Source organism: Schistocerca cancellata, chromosome 11 (assembly GCF_023864275.1).
Source record: "Schistocerca cancellata isolate TAMUIC-IGC-003103 chromosome 11, iqSchCanc2.1, whole genome shotgun sequence".
NCBI classification, from domain to species: Eukaryota; Metazoa; Arthropoda; class Insecta; order Orthoptera; family Acrididae; genus Schistocerca; species Schistocerca cancellata.
The window spans coordinates 28,422,936-28,444,056 of record NC_064636.1 but is presented as its reverse complement, the minus strand read 5'-3'; the positions used below and the strand labels follow the sequence as shown (position 1 = coordinate 28,444,056).

General features: G+C 45.0%; 1 protein-coding gene across 2 annotated transcripts in view; it reads right to left on the bottom strand.

The window, feature by feature from the left end:
- Positions 1 to 20,063, bottom strand: part of LOC126108143 (uncharacterized) — a 241,463-nt gene extending 221,400 nt beyond the window's left edge. For both annotated transcript variants that reach the window (XM_049913389.1, XM_049913388.1), the window contains exon 1: positions 19,943 to 20,063. In XM_049913389.1, coding sequence (XP_049769346.1) covers positions 19,943 to 20,030 — 88 coding nt within the window. In that variant the 5' untranslated portion in view covers positions 20,031 to 20,063. The remainder of the gene's footprint in view (positions 1 to 19,942) is intronic.
- Positions 20,064 to 21,121: the final 1,058 nt, after the last annotated feature.

The window sequence follows — 21,121 nt, the reverse complement described above, 5'->3', positions numbered from 1 at the left end:
CTTTAAAAAGAGGGTATAACGTGAATATCAGCAAAAGTAAAAGAAAGGTAATGAAATATAGTCGAATTAAATGGGACGATGGTGAGAAAATTAGATTAGAAAACGAGACACTGAAAGTAGTAGACCAGTTTTGCTATTTGGGCAGCAAAATAACTGACGGCGGCTGAAATAGAGAAGATATAAAATGTAGACTGCCAATAGCGAGGAAAGCGTTCCTGAAAAAGAGAAATTTGCGATCCATCTATAGCAGCGCGTTCCCAGCCTCGGGGTAATTACTCCATAAGGGATAAAATGATGTATTCTGGGGAATCAAAGCGAAGGGATTACAGCCGGCCGGTGTGGCCGAGCGGTTCTATGCGCTTCAGTCTGGATGCGCGCGACCGCTACAATCGCAGGATGGAATCCTGCCTCGGGCATGGGTGTGTGTGATGTCCTTAGGTTAGTTAGGTTTAAGTAGTTCCAAGTTCTAGGGGACTGATCACCTCTGAAGTCCCATAGTCCACAGAGCCATTTGAACCAAAGGGATTACATTTGGGTCACCAGACTAAATTATTGTTAAAAGATCGTTACTTTTACCACTATTTCGTAAAACTGTAATACTGTTTATATAAGTTACGAATAACTATATTTTTTCCAATTTAAAATATTAGCATTAACGCTTGACATAGTGTGGCGTACGTTACGGCTTGTGAAACGAATCTTCCTCGGATAGTCCACCCAATACACACATACTTTGTACCGTCGACTCTGCATCAAATACATATATGTACATATCGTTGTTGTTGTTGTGGTCTTCAGTCCTGAGACTGGTTTGATGCAGCTCTCCATGCTGCTCTATCCTGTGCAAGCTTCTTCATCTCCCAGTACCTACTGCAACCTACATCCTTCTGAATCTGCTTACTGTATTCATCTCTTGGTCTCCCTCTACGATTTTTTCCCTCCACGCTGCCCTCCAATACTAAATTGGTGATCCCTTGATGCCTCAGAACATGTCCTACCAACCGATCCCTTCTTCTGGTCAAGTTGTGCCACAAACTTCTCTTCTCCCCAATCCTATTCAATACTTCCTCATTAGTTATGTGATCTACCCATCTAATCTTCAGCATTCTTCTGTAGCACCACATTTCGAGAGCTTCTATTCTCTTTTTGTCCAAACTATTTACCGTCCATGTTTCACTTCCATACATGGCTACACTCCATACAAATACTTTCAGAAATGACTTCCTGACACTTAAATCTATACTCGATGTTTCTTCACAAATTTCTTCAGAAACGCTTTCCTTGCCATTGCCAGTCTACAATTTATATACTCTCTACTTCGACCATCATCAGTTATTTTGCTCCCCAAATAGCAAAACTCCTTTACTACTTTAAGTGTCTCATTTCCTAATCTAATACCCTCAACATCACCCGACCTAATTCGACTACATTCCACTATCCTCGTTTTGCTTTTGTTGATGTTCGTCTTATATCCTCCCTTCAAGTCCTTTGCTGTCTCTGACAGAATTACAATGTCATCGGCGAACCTCAAAGTTTTTATTTCTTCTCCATGGATTTTAATACCTACTCCAAATTTTACTTTGGTTTCCTTTACTGCTTGCTCAATATACAGATTGAATAACATTGGGGAGAGGTTGCAACCGGGTCTCACTCCCTTCTCAACCGCTGCTTCCCTCTCATGCCTCTCGACTCTTATAACTGCCATCTGGTTTCTGTACAAATTGTAAATAGCCTTTCGCTCCCTGTATTTTACCCCTGCCACCTTTAGAATTTGAAAGAGAGTATTCCAGTCAACATTGTCAAAAGCTTTCTCTAAGTCTACAAATGCTAGAAACGTAGGTTCGCCTTTCCTTAATTTTTCTTCTAAGATAAGTCGTAAGGTCAGTATTGCCTCACGTGTTCCAGTATTTCTACGGAATCCAAACTGATCTTCCCCGAGGTCGGCTTCTACTAGCTTTTCCATTTGTCTGTAAAGAATTCGTGTTAGTATTTTGCAGCTGTGGCTTATTAAACTGATTGTTCGGTAATTTTCACATCTGTCAACACCTGCTTTCTTTGGGATTGGAATTGTTATATTCTTCTTGAAGTCTGAGGGTATTTCGCCTGTTTCATACTTATTGCTGACCAGATGGTAGAGTTTTGTCAGGACTGGCTCTCCCAAGGCCGTCAGTAGTTCCAATGGAATGCTGTCTACTCCGGGGGCCTTGTTTCGACACAGTTCTTTCAGTGCTCTGTCAAACTATTCACGTAGTATCGTATCTCCCATTTGATCTTCATCTACATCCACTTCCATTTCCATAATAATGTCCTCAAGTACATCGCCCTTGTATAGACCCTCTATATACTCCTTCCACCTTTCTGCTTTCCCTTCTTTGCTTAGAACTGGGTTTCCATCTGAGCTCTAGATGTTCATACAAGTGGTTCTCTTCTCTCCAAAGGTCTCTTTAATTTTCCTGTAGGCAGTATCTATCTTACCCCTAGTGAGATAAGCCTCTACATCCGTACATTTGTCCTCTAGCCATCCCTGCTTAGCCATTTTGCACTTCCTGTCGATCTCATTTTTGAGACGATTGTATTCCTTTTTGCCTGCTTCATTTATTGCATTTTTATATTTTCTCCTTTCATCAATTAAATTCAATATTTCTTCTGTTACCCAAGGATTTCTACTAGCCGTCGTCTTTTTACCTACTTGATCCTCTGCTGCCTTCACTACTTCATCCCTCAAAGCTACCCATTCTTCTTCTACTGTATTTCTTTCCCCCATTCCTGTCAATTGTTCCCTTATGCTCTCCCTGAAACTCTGTACAACCTCTGGTTCTTTCAGTTTATCCAGGTCCCATCTCCTTAAATTCCCATCTTTTTGCAGTTTCTTCAGTTTTAATCTACATGTACATATCATGTATGCTTAAATAATCTATGGAAATGCGGTGTCGGAGTTGTCGGTAGTTCCTGCAGTAGAGCAGAAACTGCGTCGTTACTAACATCGCAGCAATAAACGAACTGTTGGCAACACGACAGTAGAGAAACTATGTAATGGGGTCTACAAAGTATTGCTATTACGCCAGTGGTCAGACACAGTCCTCCAATATCCACCAGCCGCCAGCTGAGAAGTAAGGAGACGGGCGATAAAGCTATTTACAAACGGTAATGTAGTGTAAACATTTTAGCTTCCTTGATTTTAAATGCAGGTCCAGAATGTGGGCGAGGCATGTGTCACCAGGAAGAGAAGTTGTGCAAAGGAAGCATGTTTTGTAAAAACTGTCTATTCTCACTGGGAAAAGTTACCATTCTACTAACAAGGGAACCTCCCCATCGCACCCCTCTCAGATTTAGTTGCCACAGTGGATAGGCCTTTAAAAACTGAAAACAGATCAATCGAGATAACAGGAAGAAGTTGTGTGGAACTATGAAAAAAATAAGCAAAATATACAAACTGAGTAGTCCATGTGCAGGATAGGCAACATCAAGGATTGTTTGAGCTCAGGAGCGCCGTGGTCCCGTGGTTAGCGTGAGCAGCTGCGGAACGAGAGGTCCTTGGTTCAAGTCTCCCCTCGAGTGAGAAGTTTAATTTTTTATTTTCAGCCAATTATTATTCGTCCGTCCGATGCGAGCTAACTGCGCCGTAGTATGGGGACGCAACACCTAAACAAGAAAACCTAAATCGGGCAAGGTGCAAGAATCTTTTTACCCATTCGCGAAGTGTACAAGTTAGGTGAGTCGACAACATATTCCTGTCATGTGACGCACATGCCGTCACCAGTGTCGTATAGAATATATCAGTAGTGTTTTCGTGTGGAGGAATCGGTTGACCTATGACCTTGCGATCAAATGTTTTCGGTTCTCATTGGAGACGCACGTCCTTTCGCCTACTAATCGCACCGTTTTGCCCTGCGGTCGGAATACACAGACACTAAACTTATTACAGTGAACAGAGACGTCAATCAACGAACGGACAGGTCATAACTTTGCGAAAACAAAGAAAGTAAACTTTTCACTTCAGGGAAGAAATTAACCAAGGACCTCCAAAGACCTCTCGTTCCTCAGCTGCTCACACTAACCACGGGACCGCGGCACTACTATGCTTACGCTCTCCTTAATTTTGCCTATATTGGACATGGATTACTCAGTTTGTATATTTTGCTTATTTTTTTCATAGTTCTACACAACTTCTTCCTGTTTTCTCAATTGATCTGTGTTCAGTTTTTCAAGGCCTATCCACTGTGCCAACTTATAACTAAATATGAGGGGGGTGTGATGGGGAGGTTCCCTTGTAAGGAGAAATTCCACACTATGTGATCAAAACTATCCGGACACCTGGCTGAAAAAGACTTACTAGTTCGTGGCGCCCTCCATTGGTAATGCTGGAATTGAATATGGTGTTGGCCCACCCTTAGCCTTGATGACAGCTTCCACACTCGCAGCCATAGATTAAATCAGGTGCTGGGAAGTTACTTTCGGAGTGGCAGCCCATTCTTCACGGAGTGCTGCACTGACGAGAGGTATCGATGCCGGTCGGTGAGGGCTGGCACGAAGTCGGCGTTCCAAAACATCCCAAAGATGTTCTATAGGATTCAGGACAGGATTCTGTGCAGGCCAGTCCGTTACAGGGATGTTACTGTCGTGCAACCACTCCGCCACAGACCGTGCATTACGAACAGATGCTCGATCGTGTTGAAAGATTCAGTCGCCAACCATTTGGGGATGGCGACTGAATCTTTCAACACGATCGAGCATCTGTTCAACAGTAAGAAGCAAGAAGGTGCTTAAAATATCAATGTAGGCCAGTGCTGTGATAGTGCCACGCAATAAGGGGTGGAGGCCCCTCCATCAAAAGCACCACCACCGCCTCCGAATTTTACTGTTGGCACTACACTCGTTGGCAGATGTCGTTCACCTGGCATTCGCCGTACCCACACCCTGCCATCGCATCGCCACATTCTGTACTGTGATTCGTCACTCCACTCAACGTTTTTCCACAGTTCAATCGCCCAATATTTACGCTCCTTACACCAAGCGAGGCGTCGTTTCGCATTCAACAGCGTGATGTGTACCTTATGAGCAGTCGCTCGACCATGAAATCCTCGTTTTCTCACCTCCCGCGTATCTGTTAAAGTACTTGCAGTGGATCCTGGAGCAGTTTGGAATTCCTATGTGATGGTCTGGCTAAATGTCTGCCTGCTACGCATTACGACCCTCTTCAACTGTCGGTGGTCTCTGTAAGTCAACATACGAGGTCGGCCTGTACGCTTTTGTGCTGTACGTTACCCTTTACGTTTCCACTTCACTTTTATATCGGAAAAAGTGCACCTAGGGATGTTTAGGATGGTTCAAATGGCTCTGAGCACCATGGGACTTAACATCTGAGGTCTTCAGTCCCCTAGATCTTACAACTACTTAAACCTAACTAACCTAAGGGCATCACACACATCCATGCCCGAGGCAGGATTCGAACCTGTGACCGTAGCGGTCGCGTGGCTCCAGACTGTAGCGCCTAGAACCGCTCGACCACTCCGGCCGGCGATGTTTAGGAGTGTGGAAATCTCGCGTACAGGCGTGTGACACAAGTGACACCCAATCACCTGACCACGTACGAAGTCCGTGAGTTCCGCGGAGCGCCCCATTCTGCTCTCTCACGATGTCTGATGACTACTGAGGTCGCTGATATGGAGTATCTGGCAGTAGGTGGCAGCGCAATGCACCTCATATGAAAACGTATGCTTTTGAGGGTGTCCGGATACTTTTGATCACACTGTGTAGGTACCACTCATGATGGACTGAGCATCGGCTCAGCATTCTACACTGTCCAGTCAAATTAATATGACCACCTGTCAAAAGCGTGAATAACCACTTTTTGCACAGCGGACCATTCAGAGACTACAGAAAGACAGTAAATGGGGTTCTGGAAGGTACTGAAGGGAATGTGGAGCCATGTCGACTCCAATGGCGGGGTCGGCTGCGGTAGGTTTCTCAGATCAGGATCCACGGCGCGAACAGTCCGATTCAGCTGATCCCAAAGATACTCTATTGGGTTTTAATCGTCCGAGTTTGGTGGTCAGGGGAGTGCGGTAAACTCAGATTGCCACTCTTCGAACCATCCATGTACACTGCGACCAGTGTGAGACATTGCATTGTCTTGCTGGAAGACGCAATCGTGGCAAGGTTCAAGTGGCTCTAACAAGGGAACCTTCCCATCGCACCCCCCTCAGATTTAGTTATAAGTTGGCACAGTGGATAGGCCTTGAAAAACTGAACGCAGATCAACCGAGATAGTCCGCAGCTCGTGGTCGTGCGGTAGCGTTCTCGCTTCCCGCGCCCGGGTTCCCGGGTTCGATTCCCGGCGGGGTCAGGGATTTTCTCTGTCTCGTGATGACTGGGTGTTGTGTGACGTCCTTAGGTTAGTTAGGTTTAAGTAGTTCTAAGTTCTAGGGGACTGATGACCATAGATGTTAAGTACCATAGTGCACAGAGCCATTTGAACCATTTTTTTCAATCGAGATAACAGGAAGAAGTTGTGTGGAACTATGAAAAAATTAAGCAAAATACACAAACCGAGTAGTCCATGTGCAGGATAGCCAACATCAAGGATTGTTTGAGCTCAGGAGCGCCGTGGTCCCGTGGTTACCGTAAGCGGCTAGGGAGCGAGAGGTCCTTGGTTTCAAGTCTTCCCTTGTGCGAAAATTTTAATTTTTTATATAATCAACTTCACTCTCCTAAAATCCAGAACATGTTCAGATTTGCTTGGACATATGCAGGATTTGACGGTCTACACACGGAAAAATTTGAAAGCGTTAAAAACATATGTTTTGACAGAGCACAGGGAAAACTGTGCGACTGTGAAACTGTTGCATTCATTTGTTGCAGTTTATGTGGCAAACTCTTATGTTTTCATCACTTTTTTGGGAGTGATTATCACATCCACAAGAAAACCTAAAGGGCCGGCCGGTGTGGCCGGGCGTTTCTAGGCGCTTCAGTCTGGAACTGCGTGACCGCTACGGTCGCAGGTTCGAATCCTGCCTCGGGCATGGATGTGTGTGATGTCCTTAGGTTAGTTAGTTTTACGTAGTTCTAAGTTCTAGGGGACTGATGACCTCCGAAGTTAAGTCCCATAGTGCTCAGAGCCATTTGAACCATTTTTGAAAACCTAAATCGGGCAAGGTCGAAGAATCTTTTTACCCATTCGCCAAGTGTACTAGTTAGGTGGGTCGACAACATATTCCTGTCACGTGACGCACATGCCGTCACCAGTGTGGTATAGAATATATCACACGTGTTTTCCTGTGGAGGAATCGGTTGACCTACGACCTTGCTATCAAATGTTTTCGGTTCCCATTGGAGAGGCACGTCCTTTCGTCTACTAATCGCACGGTTTTGCGGTGCGGTCGCAAAACACAGACACTAAACTCATTACAGTGAACAGAGACGTCAATCAACGAACGGACAGATCATAACTTTGCGAAAATAAAGAAAATAATCTTTTCACTCGAGGTAAGACTTGAACCAAGGACCTCTCGTTCGCAGCTGCTCTCACTGACCACAGGACCACGGCGTTCCTGTGCTCACGCTATCCTTGATGTTACGTATCCTGCACATGGACTACTGAGTTTGTATATTTTGCTTATTTTTTCATAGTTCCACACAACTTCTTCGTGTTTTCTCGATTGATCTGTGTTCAGTGTTTCAAGGCCTATCCACTGCGTCAACTTATAACTAAATCTGAGGGGGGTGCAATAGGGAGGTTCCCTTGTAAGCACTATGGGACTTAACTTCTGAGGTCATCAGTCCCCTAGACTTACAACTACTTAAACCTATCTAACCTAAGGACATCACACACATCCATGCCTGAGGCGGGATTAGAACCTGCGACCGTAGCAGCGGCGCGGTTCCGGACTGAAGCGCCTGGAACCGCTCGGCCACAGCGGCCGGCCGACTATTACTGCATTGCTTTCCGCAAACGCCCCACCCCTCTCCCCACGGCAGCTGTGGTAATTGCAGGTTGAAGTTGTGGCTGTGGTCACATTAAGATTGTTGGAATGAGGCCAAAGCAATTGTCTCATTCATTGATTCGTTCTGATTTAATGAAACGTCTACATAAACCAATTATCATTTCCCTTTCATCAATTGAAAGACAAAAGAGTTGAAAGAAAATTCTTTTTTCTTCTTGAGTTCGATTATGCGCTAATGCTGATGATGGTGGAAGGCGCAGGCGGTAGTAGAGGTAATAGCTAATATTTTATTGCACTCAGGAATAATGATCTCAGGAATGTTGGAAACCAATGAGCTAGACACATTATAAAGTTGTCGCGTCGTTTTTCTATGTGCATACGATCACTTATGTTCTACATCTACATCTACATCTACATCTACATCCATACTCCGCAAGCCACCTGACGGTGTGTGGCGGAGGGTGCCTTCAGTACCTCTATCGGTTCTCCCTTCTATTCCAGTCTCGTATTGTCCGTGGAAAGAAGGATTGTCTGTATGCCTCTGTGTGGGCTCTAATCTCTCTGATTTTATCCTCACGGTCTCTTCGCGAGATATACGTAGGAGGGAGCAATATACTGCTAGACTCCTCGGTGAAGGTATGTTCTCGAAACTTTGACAAAAGCCCGTACCGAGCTACTGAGCGTCTCTCCTGCAGAGTCTTCCACTGCAGTTTATCTATCATCTCCGTAACGCTTTCGCGATTACTAAATGATCCTGTAACGAAGCGCGCTGCTCTCCGTTGGATCTTCTCCATATCTTCTATCGACCCTATGTGTTACGGATCCCACACTGCTGAGCAGTATTCAAGCAGTGGGCGAACAAGCGTACTGTAACCTACTTGCTTTGTTTTCGGATTGCATTTCCTTAGGATTCTTCCAATGAATCTCAGTCTGGCATCTGCTTTACCGACGATCAACATTATATGCCTATTCCATTTTAAATCACTGCTAATGCGTACTGCCAGATAATTTATGGAATTAACTGCTTCCAGTTGCTGACCTGCTATTTTGTAGCTAAATGATAAAGGATCTATCTTTCTGTGTATTCGCAGCACATCACACTTGTCTACATTGAGATTCAATTGCCATTCCCTGGAGCATGCGTCAATTCGCTGCAGATCCTCCTGCATTTCAGTACAATTTTCCATTGTTACAACCTCTCGATATACCACAGCATCATCCGCAAAAAGCCTCAGTGAACTTCCGATGTCATCGACAAGGTCATTTATGTATATTGTGAATAGCAACGGTCCTACGATACTCCCCTGCGGCGCACCTGAAATCACTCTTACTTCGGAAGACTTCTCTCCATTGAGAATGACATGCTGCGTCCTGTTATCTAGGAACTCCTCAATCCAATCACACAATTGGTCTGATAGTCCATATGCTATTACTCTGTTCATTAAACGACTGCGGGGAACTGTATCGAACGCCTTGCGGAAGTCAAGAAACACGGCCTCTACCTGTGAACCCGTGTCTAACGTCCTCTGAGTCCACGACCGAGTCCAGGTATAGTCTGAACAGTGATTCTGGCCGGGTTTTCATCTGGCGTGAACCAGGTACCAGATACCAACCCCTTAATGTTCTCGGAAGCGACCTGTATGGAGGTCGTGGTTTGATGGTGTGGGGTGGGATTATGATTGGTGCACGTTCACCCCTGCATGTCTTCGACAGAGGAACTGTAACAGGTCAGGTGTATCGGGACGTCATTTTGCACCGGTATGTCCGCCTTTTCAGGGATGCAGTGTGTCCCACCTTCCTCCTGATGGATGATAACGCGCGGCTCCACCGAGCTGCCATCGTGGGAGAGTACCTCGGACCAGAACATGTCAGGCGAATGGAGTGGCCTGCCTGTTCTCCAGACCTAAACCCCGTCGAGCACGTCTGGGATACTCTCGGTCCCGTCTTCAAATTGCTGGGACACTTCAGGAGCTCCGACAGGCACTGGTGCAAGAATGGGAGGCTGTACCCCAGCAGCTGCTCGACCACCTGATCCAGAGAATGCCAACCCGTTGTGTGCCCTGTGTACGTGTGCACGGTGGTCATATCCCATACTGATGTCGGGGTACATACGCAGGAAACAGTGGTGTTTTGTAGCACATGTGTTTCGGGACGGTTTTCTCATCACCAATACCGTGGACTTACAGATCTGTGTCGTCTGCGTTCCCTATGTGCCTATGCTATTAGCGCCAGTTTGGTGCAGTGCCACGTTATGTGGCGCCAACTTCTGCACTTGTCCTTAATTTATGAGCCTGAGTGTAGGTCGTGATCACCAAATCACCGATGTCATCCACCAGGGCATTTATGTATATTATGAACAGCAACTAAACTAAACTCCGCCCGAATAGGCCATGAAGGGCCAACGGGACCGACCGGCCGCCGTGTCTTCCTCAAACCAAAGGCGTCACTGGATGTGTGTATGGAGGGGCATGTGGTCAGCACACCGCTCTCCCGGCCGTATGTGAGTTTATGTTATCAAGTAGCTCCTCAGTTTGCCTCACAAGGGCTGAGAGCACCCCGCTTGCGAACAGCGCTCGGCAGACCGGATGGAACTACTGTAGGGATTTTAATGTCGTTTTCACTGGTATTGCTGCATTGGTAACACCGGTTCCATTCAGACTGTCGAAGTTAAGCGTTGTCGGGCTGGGCTAGCACTTGGATGGGTGACCATCCGGTCTGCCGAGCACTGTTTGCAAGCGGTTTGTTTTTTGTGGTTTTAGGGCGCAAAACTTCAATGGTCATTAGCGCCCAGACTACGTTAGGAATGCACCGCCAGGCACAAGTTTAAAACAGCAACTAAAAGGTTCAAAAATGGCTCTGAGCACTATGGGACTCAACATCTTAGGTCATAAGTCCCCTAGAACGTAGAACTAATTAAACCTAACTAACCTAAGGACATCACACACACCCATGCCCGAGGCAGGATTCGAACCTGCGACCGTAGCAGTCCCGCGGTTCCGGACTGCAGCGCCAGAACCGCTAGACCACCGCGGCCGGCAACTAAAAGGGAAAACACGATAAAAGACAGACTGACAGGCATAGGATTAAAAAAAAAAAAAAAAAAAAAAAAACAGCATAATCAAAGGTCCTTAGAGAGGTTGGTCAAGTTGATAAAATGAAGAACGCGAGCAGCTGCTCGTGGGTCATCCGCTGAAATGGCATCTAGACTACAGGGCAGGCCAAGATCAAGACGCAGTGTGTTAAAATCCGGGCAGGACGTTAAAATGTGGCGGACCGTCAGCAATTGCCCACATGGGCAGAACGGCGCCGGCGCAGCCGTCAGCAGATGGCGATGGCTGAACCGGCAGTGTCCAATTCGTAACCGGGCCAAAACGACCTCCTCCCGCCGAGAAGGGCGTGAGGAGGACGTCCGAGCCACGGGAAGAGGTTTCGAGGCCCGAAGCTTGTTGTCCGTAAGTGCAGCCGAATCGGCACGCCACAGCGATAAAATGCGCCGACAAATGACCCTGCTACAATCCGACGAAGCGACACAACAAGAAGCTGTCCGAGGCTGGAGGACCGCAGCCTTGGCCCCTGCACCTGCAGCTTCGTTCCCAGGGATACCGACATGGCCAGGGACCCACATAAAGCTAACCGGAGAACCGACGTCCACCAGCTGCTGAAGAGAGCGTTGGATCCGGTGCACGAAAGGGTGAACCGGATACGGATCACAGAGGCTCTGGGTGGCGCTCAGGGAATCGGAGCAGATGACATACGCAGAATATCGGTGGCGGCAGATGTAAAGAACAGCCTGGTAGAGGGCAAAGAGCTCAGCTGTGAAGACCGAACAATGGCCGTGGAGCCGGTATTTGAAACTTTGTGGGGTGCTCTCAGCCCTTGTGAGGCAAACTGAGGAGCTACTTGATAACATAAACTCACATACGGCCGGGAGAGCGGTGTGCTGGCCACGTGCCCCTCCATATACACATCCGGTGACGCCTTTGCTTTGAGTATGACACGGCGGCCGGTCGGTGCCGTTGGGCCTTCATGGCCTGTTCGGGCGGAGTTTAGTTTAGTTTCTTTTCACTAATAAACAGATTTATTCATAACGAAGATTTTTGTAGATATTTTTGAAATGTTGTTGTTGTCGTGGTCTTCAGTCCTGAGACTGGTTTGATGCAGCTCTCCATGCTACTCTATCCTGTACAAGCTTCTTCATCTCCCAGTACCTACTGCAACCTACATGCTTCTGAATCTGCTTAGTGTATTCATCTCTTGGTCTCCCCCTACGATTTTTACCCTCCACGCTGCCCTCCAATACTAAATGGGTGATTCCTTGATGCCTCAGAACATGTCCTACCAACCGATCCCTTCTTCTGGTCAAGTTGTGCTACAAACTTCTCTTCTCCCCAATCCTATTCAATACCTCCTCATTAGTTACGTGATCTACCCATCTAATCTTCAGCAGTCTTCTGTAGCACCACATTTCGAAAGCTTCTATTCTCTTCTTGTCCAAACTATTTACCGTCCATGTTTCACTTCCATACATGGCTACACTCCATACAAATACTTTCAGAAATGACTTCCTGACACTTAAATCTATACTCGATGTTAACAAATTCCTCTTCTTCAGAAACGCTTTCCTTACCATTGCCAGTCTACACTTTATATCATCAGTTATTTTGCTCCCCAAATAGCAAAACTCCTTTACTACTTTAAGTGTCTCATTTCCTAATCTATTTCCCTCAGCATCACCCGACTTATTTGGACTACATTCCATTATCCTCGTTTTGCTTTTGTTGATGTTCATCTTATATCCTCCCTTCAAGATACCATCCATTCCGTTCAACTGCTCTTCCAAGTCCTTTGCTGTCTCTGACAGACTTACAATGTCATCGGTGAACCTCAAAGTTTTTATTTCTTCTCCATGGATTTTAATACCTACTCCGAATTTTTCTTTTGTTTCCTTCACTGCTTGCTCAATGTACAGATTGAATAACATCGGGGAGAGGCTACAACCCTGTCTTACTCCCTTCCCAACCGCTGCTTCCCTTTCATGTTCCTCGACTCTTATCACTGCCATCTGGTTTGTGTACAAATTGTAAATAGCCTTTCGCTCCCTGTATTTTACCCCTGTCACCTTTAGAATTTGAAAGAGAGTATTCCAGTCAACATTATCAAAAGCTTTCTCTATGTCTACAAATGCTAGAAACGTAGGTTTGCCTTTCCTTAATCTTTCTTCTAAGATAAGTCGTAAGGTCAGTATTGCCTCACGTGTTCCAGTATTTCTAAGGAATCCAAACTGATCTTCCCCGAGGTCGGCTTCTACTGGTTTTTCCACTCGTCTGTAAAGAATTCGTGTTAGTATTTTGCAGCTGTGGCTTGTTGAAAAATGACGAACTGAAGTACCCCATCACGTTTTTCTGTGTCTATGTGAAGACTAAACTCAGGAACTACTTTAGGGATTTTCACATGCTTTCACCAATAGAGAGATTGATTCACGAGAAAGGTATGTGGATGTAATTCATTAACGCAACACTACACAAGGCGTCCAACTGTGGATACCTAGTACAACGAGTGCCAAATCAGCGCTGTTCGCTAGTCGAATGTACATTTAAATGTTAGGAAGCCTTGTTAAAGATTAATGTCTGCAGTGTAGCCTTGTGCGCGAGTGTGGACGATACGCATTTAGGAAAATGAGATAATACAAACTTTCAAAATGTAGTGCTTCAGAAGAATGCTGAAAATAGATGAGTAGATCGAATAGTGAATGAGGAGGTATCGACTGCAACTCAGAAGAAAAGAAATATATCGCACAAGCTAACTAGAATAAGGGGGCTCTTGACAGGACACATGCTGAGCCACCATGGAATGGTCAATTTAGTAATGGAGGGAAGTTTTCGGGGGTACAAAACTGTAGAGGCAGACAAAAAGATGGATGTAGATTGTAATAATTATGCAGCGACGACGATGTTTGGATAGAACAGAGTAGCGTGGAGAGCTATAGCATTTTATCTATGCTATAACAATACATACGAATGTAGCTTTGTAAATCTGTTACACTGCTGGCCATCAAAATTGCTACACCACAAAGATGACGTGCTACAGACGCGAAATTTAACCGACAGGAAGAACATGCTGCGATACGCAAATGATTAGCTTTTCAGAGTATTCACACAAGGTTGGCGCCGGTGGCGACACCTACAACGTGCTGACATGACGAAAGTTCCCAACCGATTTCTCATACACAAACAGCAGTTGACCGGCGTTGCCCGGTGAAATGTTGTTGTGATGCCTCGTGTAAGGAGGAGAAATGCGTACCATCACGTTTCGGAATTTGATAAAGGTCGGATTGTAGCCTATCGCGATTGCGGTTTATCGTATCGCGACATTGCTGCTCGCGTCGGTCGAGATCTAATGACTGTTAGCAGAATACGGAATCGGTGGGTACAGGAGGGTAATACGGAACGCCGTGCTGAATCCCAACGGCCTCGTATCAGTAGCAGTCGAGATGACAGGCATCTTATCGCTACGGCTGTAACGGATCGTGCAGCCACGTCTCGATCCCTGAGTCAACAGATGGGGACGTTTGCGAGACAACGACCATCTGCACGAACAGTTCGACGACGTTTGCAACAGCACGGACTATCAGCTCGGAGACCATGGCTGCGGTTACACTTGACGCTGCATCACAGACAGGAGCGCCAGCGATGGTGTACTCCACGACGAACCTGCGTACACGAATGGCAAAACGTCATTTTTTCGGATTAATCCATGTTTGTTTACAGCATCACGATGGTGCCATCCGTGTTTGGTGACATCGCGGTGAACGCACATTGGAAGCGTGCATTCGTCATCCCCATACTGGGGTATCACCCGGCGTGATGGTATGGGGTGCTGTTGGTTACACGTCTCGGTCACCTCTTGTTCGCATTGACGGCACTTTGAACAATGGACGTTACATTTCAGACGTGTTACGACCCGTAGCTCTACCCTACATTTCAGCAGGATAATGCACGACCGTACGTTGCAGGTCCTGTACGGGCCTTTCTGGATACAGAAAATGTTCGACTGCTGCCCTGGCCAGCACATTCTCGAGATTTCTCACCAACTGAAAACGTCTGGTAAATGGTGGCCGAGCAACTGGCTCGTCACAATACGCCAGTCACTAATCTTCATAAACTGTGGTATCGTGTTCAAGCTGCATGGGCAGCTGTACCTGTACACGCCATCCGAGCTCTGTTTGACTCAATACACAGGTGTATCGAGGCGGTTATTACGGCCAGAGGTGGTTGTTCTGGGTACTGATTTCTCAGGATCTATGCACCCAAACTGCGTGACAATGTAATCACATGTCAGTTGTAATATAATATATTTTTCCAATGAATACCCGTTTATCATCTACATTTCTTCTTGGTGTAGCAATTTTAATGGCCAGTAGTGTATGTTCGTATGAGGGTGCGTTTCACTGCAGTTCAATGTAAATCACTATGCGTAGAAATGAATTACTGATAGTAGATACTAGTGCAGAACTTCATAGAAATTGTCAGTATGTTATCATATGTTGAACAGGCATTATGAATTCTTAGTAACTCTTTCGATATTACAGTGGGAGAACGCATTTATGATCCATTGAATGAGCTAACAATTAACCATCTTTAGTGAATAATTCGAATGAATGCCCCGATAACGTCGAAAACTACCTGTATCTCGACAGGTAACCCTCCTTTCCATTTTAAGGCATTTTCCAATTCGTGCCATAAATATGACATACTGGAGTTTTTGATGAATTTACCAAACGCATTCTCGCACGTAATACAAGAGGCTGGGAGAAGCTTAACTTCTCCTTGGGCAATGCGTTGAACATAACAGTCCGAATACTTCACAGGTTACATATCCCTAATCAATAAAATGTGTACAGTGTATGCAATTGATATGTTGACAAAAACGTTTTTAAAATATGAATCTTTAAACCAAGAAAAATTACTTTACTTTGTTTCAAAGTCTACATCGTAATACCATCTGCTATCTGAGTCCATGTCCGAAACATCTGATTGTAAATTAAGGATGATAGTTCTAGGCTTTTATCCATCTTCACCTCACTGTGAAAGTCTTATTTTTGAAACTTTTCAGTGTGACACAACACAGCTGTCCATTGCTTCATGCACAAGACTTTCAGTGTCTGTTATCTTGAATGTCCCTCCCCCCCTCCCCCCTACATAGCTTGTAACCTGTCCGCAAATTAATTCTATCGGACTATACTGACAGTACTATGCGGGTAAATGCTAAATTGTGAGACCACATTCACACGCAAGAAAGTCAAATTCATACATTCTGTCGCGTGACTGTTATAAATTAACGATCTGCACGAGTTATTGCAATTCGGTCGCTCTACGAATGAAACTGAATTATCGCAAAATACGGCAACAACGGTCCAGTTTGTGATTCGCGGCTAGCCGCTCGGAAAGAGAGTGAATGTTAGGCCGATATTACACTATCAAATTTCTTTGTCAAATATCTTTGTCAAAGATATTTGATGGTGTAATAGGAACTTTGTCAAATGTCGTCGAATATTTGATCAAATCTAGGGCCTCGCTGTAGATTTGATCAAAGAAATCGCTTGTCTTCTGTTCACTGCAATGTGACATGTTACCACAAGGGGCGCTAGCATCGCTGCAGCGTTCTGTCGTCTGTAGTGTTTTTATAAACATTGCCGGTAAATGCAGTTGGAGTGTGCCGACAACTACAAAATTAATAGAGATGTATGAAGCTGATGATGCGCTTTACAAAGTTAGGCACCCTGAATACAAAAATAGATTAAGAAGATTGGTGACCTGACCTAACCTAACCTAACCTAACCTAACCCTCTCCTGTAGCAAGGAATCAGAGAGTCACAGTGAGCCTGTCTTCTGCAGATATAGCAGTTCTTAAGTGAGTATTGTGCTTTGTGATACGAGGATACACTTCACTGAGCACATACAGAAATGTATGCTCATCCATTCTTAAGTAATTGATGTACGACTTGACGTCTTCCACTGTAAGCTCACGTAACAAGTTTTGTCGAATGCTTTTATCGTGTCGTCGTAAAACCCACGGCTTCACCCAGATTAGATTAGTTTTTCGTTCCATAGATCCGTGCTGAGGAGATCCTTGTGGATGTGGAACATGTCAATTTTTTTTAAAGCTGAAATAACAATACTAATAGTATGAATAATTACAATACATCATTTGTTTCTATTAAAAATTTCGTCAATAGAGTAGAAGGAGTTGGCCACTAGTAAGTCTTTCAGGCTCCTTTTAAACTGATCTTTATTTGTAACTAAATTTTTTATATTTGGTGGCAAATTATTGAAGATGAGTGTTCCTGAGCAGTGGACACCTTTTTGAACTGAAGTAAGCTTTTTTAGTCCTTGTGCAGATCATTTTTGTTCCTGGTATTGTATGTATGAACTGAGTTGTTTGTTGGAAAAAGAGATATATTATTTACGACAAATTTCATTAAGGAGTAAATATACTACAAGGCAGTAGTTAGTATACCCAGTTCTTTGAAGAGGTTTCTGCAGGACGTCCCTGTACTTTCTCCACAAATAATACGTATTACACGCTTTTGGACTCTGAAAACTTTTGTTTGACTTGAAGAGTTACCCCAAAATATTATACCATATGAAAGTAGGCAAAGTACGCAAGCTTTTTCATTTTTATGTTGCCTATGTCTGCTAACACTGGAATTGCCAATACAGATTTGTTAAGGCGTTTATGCAGTTCTGTGATGTGCTCCTCCCAACTGAATTTATTATCAAGTAGTAATCCCAGGAATTTAAGACCGTCAACCTCGTATGTACTGTTCCTTTTTTTCCCCCCCACTTCTTTTCCGCATGTGCACACAATGCAATTGCGGTACATGCAACTGCTGCGGTTAATAACAAGTTGTTGTCAGCCATCTTGAATTTTGAGGAAAAATTTGATGACAGTGTAACACCCTAGCGCTACGTCAAAGATCTTTGTCAAATATATTTGACGGAATATTTGATCACATCTTTGACCAAATCTTTGACAAAGAAATTTGATAGTGTAATACCAGCCTTACTGGCTACTAGCAGCTAATGGTGGGGGATGCGCGGAACAGCTGAAAATAGGCTCGCTTTCCAACATGACGCGAGCTGTAGCAAAGTCTTCGCACTGAAGACCACAACAGCACCAACAAAGTACACAAGCGGCAAGACGCAGTCAATACTTTCGCTGCGCAGTGCCGATGGTACTGTTACCGACGACTGTGCCGCTAAAGCGGAGTTATTGACCGCAGTTTTCCGAAATTCCTTCACCAGGGAAGACGTTGAAATATTCCAGAATTTGAAACACGAACAGCTGCTAGCATGAGTTTCTTAGAAGTAGATACCTTAGGGGTTGCGAAGCAACTCAAACCCAACTCAAACCGCTTGATACGGGCAAGTCTTCAGGTCCAAATTGTATACCGATTAGGTTCCTTTCAGATTACGCTGATACAATAGCTCCCTACTTAGCAATCATATACAACCGCTCGCTCACCAATAGATCTGTACCTACAGATTGGAAAATTGCGCAAGTCGCACCAGTGTTTAAGAAGGGTAGTAGGAGTAATCCAACGAACTACAGACCTATATCACTGACGTCGGTTTGCAGTAGGGTTTTGGAGCATATACTGTATTCAAACATTATGAATCACCTCGAAGGGAACGATCTATTGATACGTAATCAGCACGGTTTTAGAAAACATCGTTCTTGTGCAACGCAGCTAGCTCTTTATTCGCACGAAGTAATGGCCGCTATCGACAGGGGATCTCAAGTTGATTCCGTATTTCTAGGTTTCCGGAAAGCTTTCGACACCGTTCCTCACAAGCGACTTCTAATCAAGCTGCGGGCCTATGGGGTATCGTCCCAATTGTGCGACTGGATTCGTGATTTCCTGTCAGGAAGGTCGCAGTTCGTAGTAATAGACGGCAAATCATCGAGTAAAACTGAAGTGATATCAGGTGTTCCCCAGGGAAGCGTCCTGGGACCTCTGCTGTTCCTGATCTATATAAATTACCTGGGTGACAATCTGAGCAGTTCTCTTAGATTGTTCGCAGGTGATGCTGTAATTTGCCGTCTAGTAAGGTCATCCGAAGACCAGTATCAGTTGCAACGCGATTTAGAAAAGATTGCTGTGTGGTGTGGCAGGTGGCAGTTGACGCTAAATAACGAAACGTGTGACGTGATCCACACAAGTTCCCAAAGAAATCCGTTGGAATTCGATTACTCCATAAATAGTACAAGTGTGGAGGCTGTCAATTCAACTAAGTACCTGGATGTTAAAATTACGAACAACTTCAGTTGAAAAGACCACATAGATAATATTGTGGGAAAGGCGAGCCAAAGGTTGCGTTTCATTGGCAGGACACTTAGAAGATGCAACAAGTCCACTGAAGAGACAGCTTACACTACACTCGTTCGTCCTCTGTTAGAATATTGCTGCGCGGTGTAGGATCCTTACCAGGTGGGATTGACGGAGGACATCGAAAGAGTGCAAAAAAAGGGCAGCTCGTTTTGTATTATCACGTAATAGGGGAGAGAGTGTGGCAGATATGATACGCGAGTTGGGATGGAAGTCATTAAAGCAAAGACGTTTTTCGTCGCGGCGAGATCTATTTACGAAATTTCAGTCACCAACTTTCTCTTCCGAATGCGAAAATATTTTGTTGAGCCCAACCTACATAGGTAGGAATGATGATCAAAATAAAATAAGAGAAATCGGAGCTCGAACAGAAAGGTTTAGGTGTTCGTTTTTCTCGCGCGCTGTTCGGGAGTGGAATGGCAGGGAGATAGTATGATTCTGGTTCGATGAACCCTCTGCCGAGCACTTAAATGTGAATTGCAGAGTAATCATGTAGATGTAGAACACGAAAGAGGTTCATGAACTGGCGATCATGAACTCTCTCGGGTTCGCAGTCGAAGCTCGCCGCCAGCTGGACAGATTTTCGCTGTGCGTCTCTAATCCGACTCACCGTCTTTCTCCGCGGCGAGCAACGGCAGTGGCAGCAAAAGCAGGAACAGCGCTAGGGGCACGTGCCCGACCCGTCTCGGCGAGCGCATCTCAGCGGACTGAGCGCCTGGGACTGACGCCGCGGGCAGAGCGGCCAGAGATATACAAACACCTCAGCAGACAGGTGAGCATCGCCTCGCGCACGCCGACGTCTTGTGATAGCGGCGGAAGTGGGGGAGCGGAGGGGCGGGCGTGAGCAGAGAATCCCCGCACTTTCAAGGGCGCAACACAGCCTGCAGTCGCCCGTGAGAACAACCGCTTTCAGATTTTTTTTTTATTTAATAGAATTAGGACGAAATATCAGTCGTTCCGTATATTTTCACACAATTGGCCTCGTCAACACAGAAAGTACAGTAATAACATCAGCTTCGTGAGTAAAGAATGGTACATTTCAGTAAGGGAACTTACAGTGTCAGTTGCTAATTCACTTATTAACGTCAATACACAGTTACTGCAATACTTCTTTACACACACACACACACACACACACACACACACACACACACACGTGTGTGTGTGTGTGTGTGTGTGTGTGTGTGTGTGTGTAAACAAGAAGAATTCCATAAAGAAGGATTCCATAAAGATATTATAAACTCTATAGAAGGTAATTATCATAAAGCCAACTCCAGGAACTACTATAAAATCTTTGGGAAACAACTACAACAATATGAGGTCCCTACACTAATACTGAAAGATGAAGATGGAAGAATGACACACAGTAACAAGGAAAATGCAAAAATCATGGCAAAAGCATTCAACAAACTTCTGAATTGCGACGAACACAAAGAACCCTTACAAATCAACATAAATTCAAATGGCTCTGAGCACTATGGGACTTAACATCTGTGGTCATCAGTCCCCTAGAACTTAGAACTACTTAAACCTAACTAACCTAAGGACATCACACACATCCATGCCCGAGGCAGGATTCGAACCTGCGACCGTAGCAGTCGCGCGGTTCCGGACTGAGCGCCTAGAACCGCTAGACCATCAACATAAATACCCCAATAAAAACCAAACCTAACAAACTAGACCCTCCAACTTTCCAAACAGTAGGAAAAATTCTTAAAGAACAAAAAAATTATAAGGCGTGTGGAGAAGATCAGTTTTTAGTTGAAATGTGGAAATATGCAAGTGACAT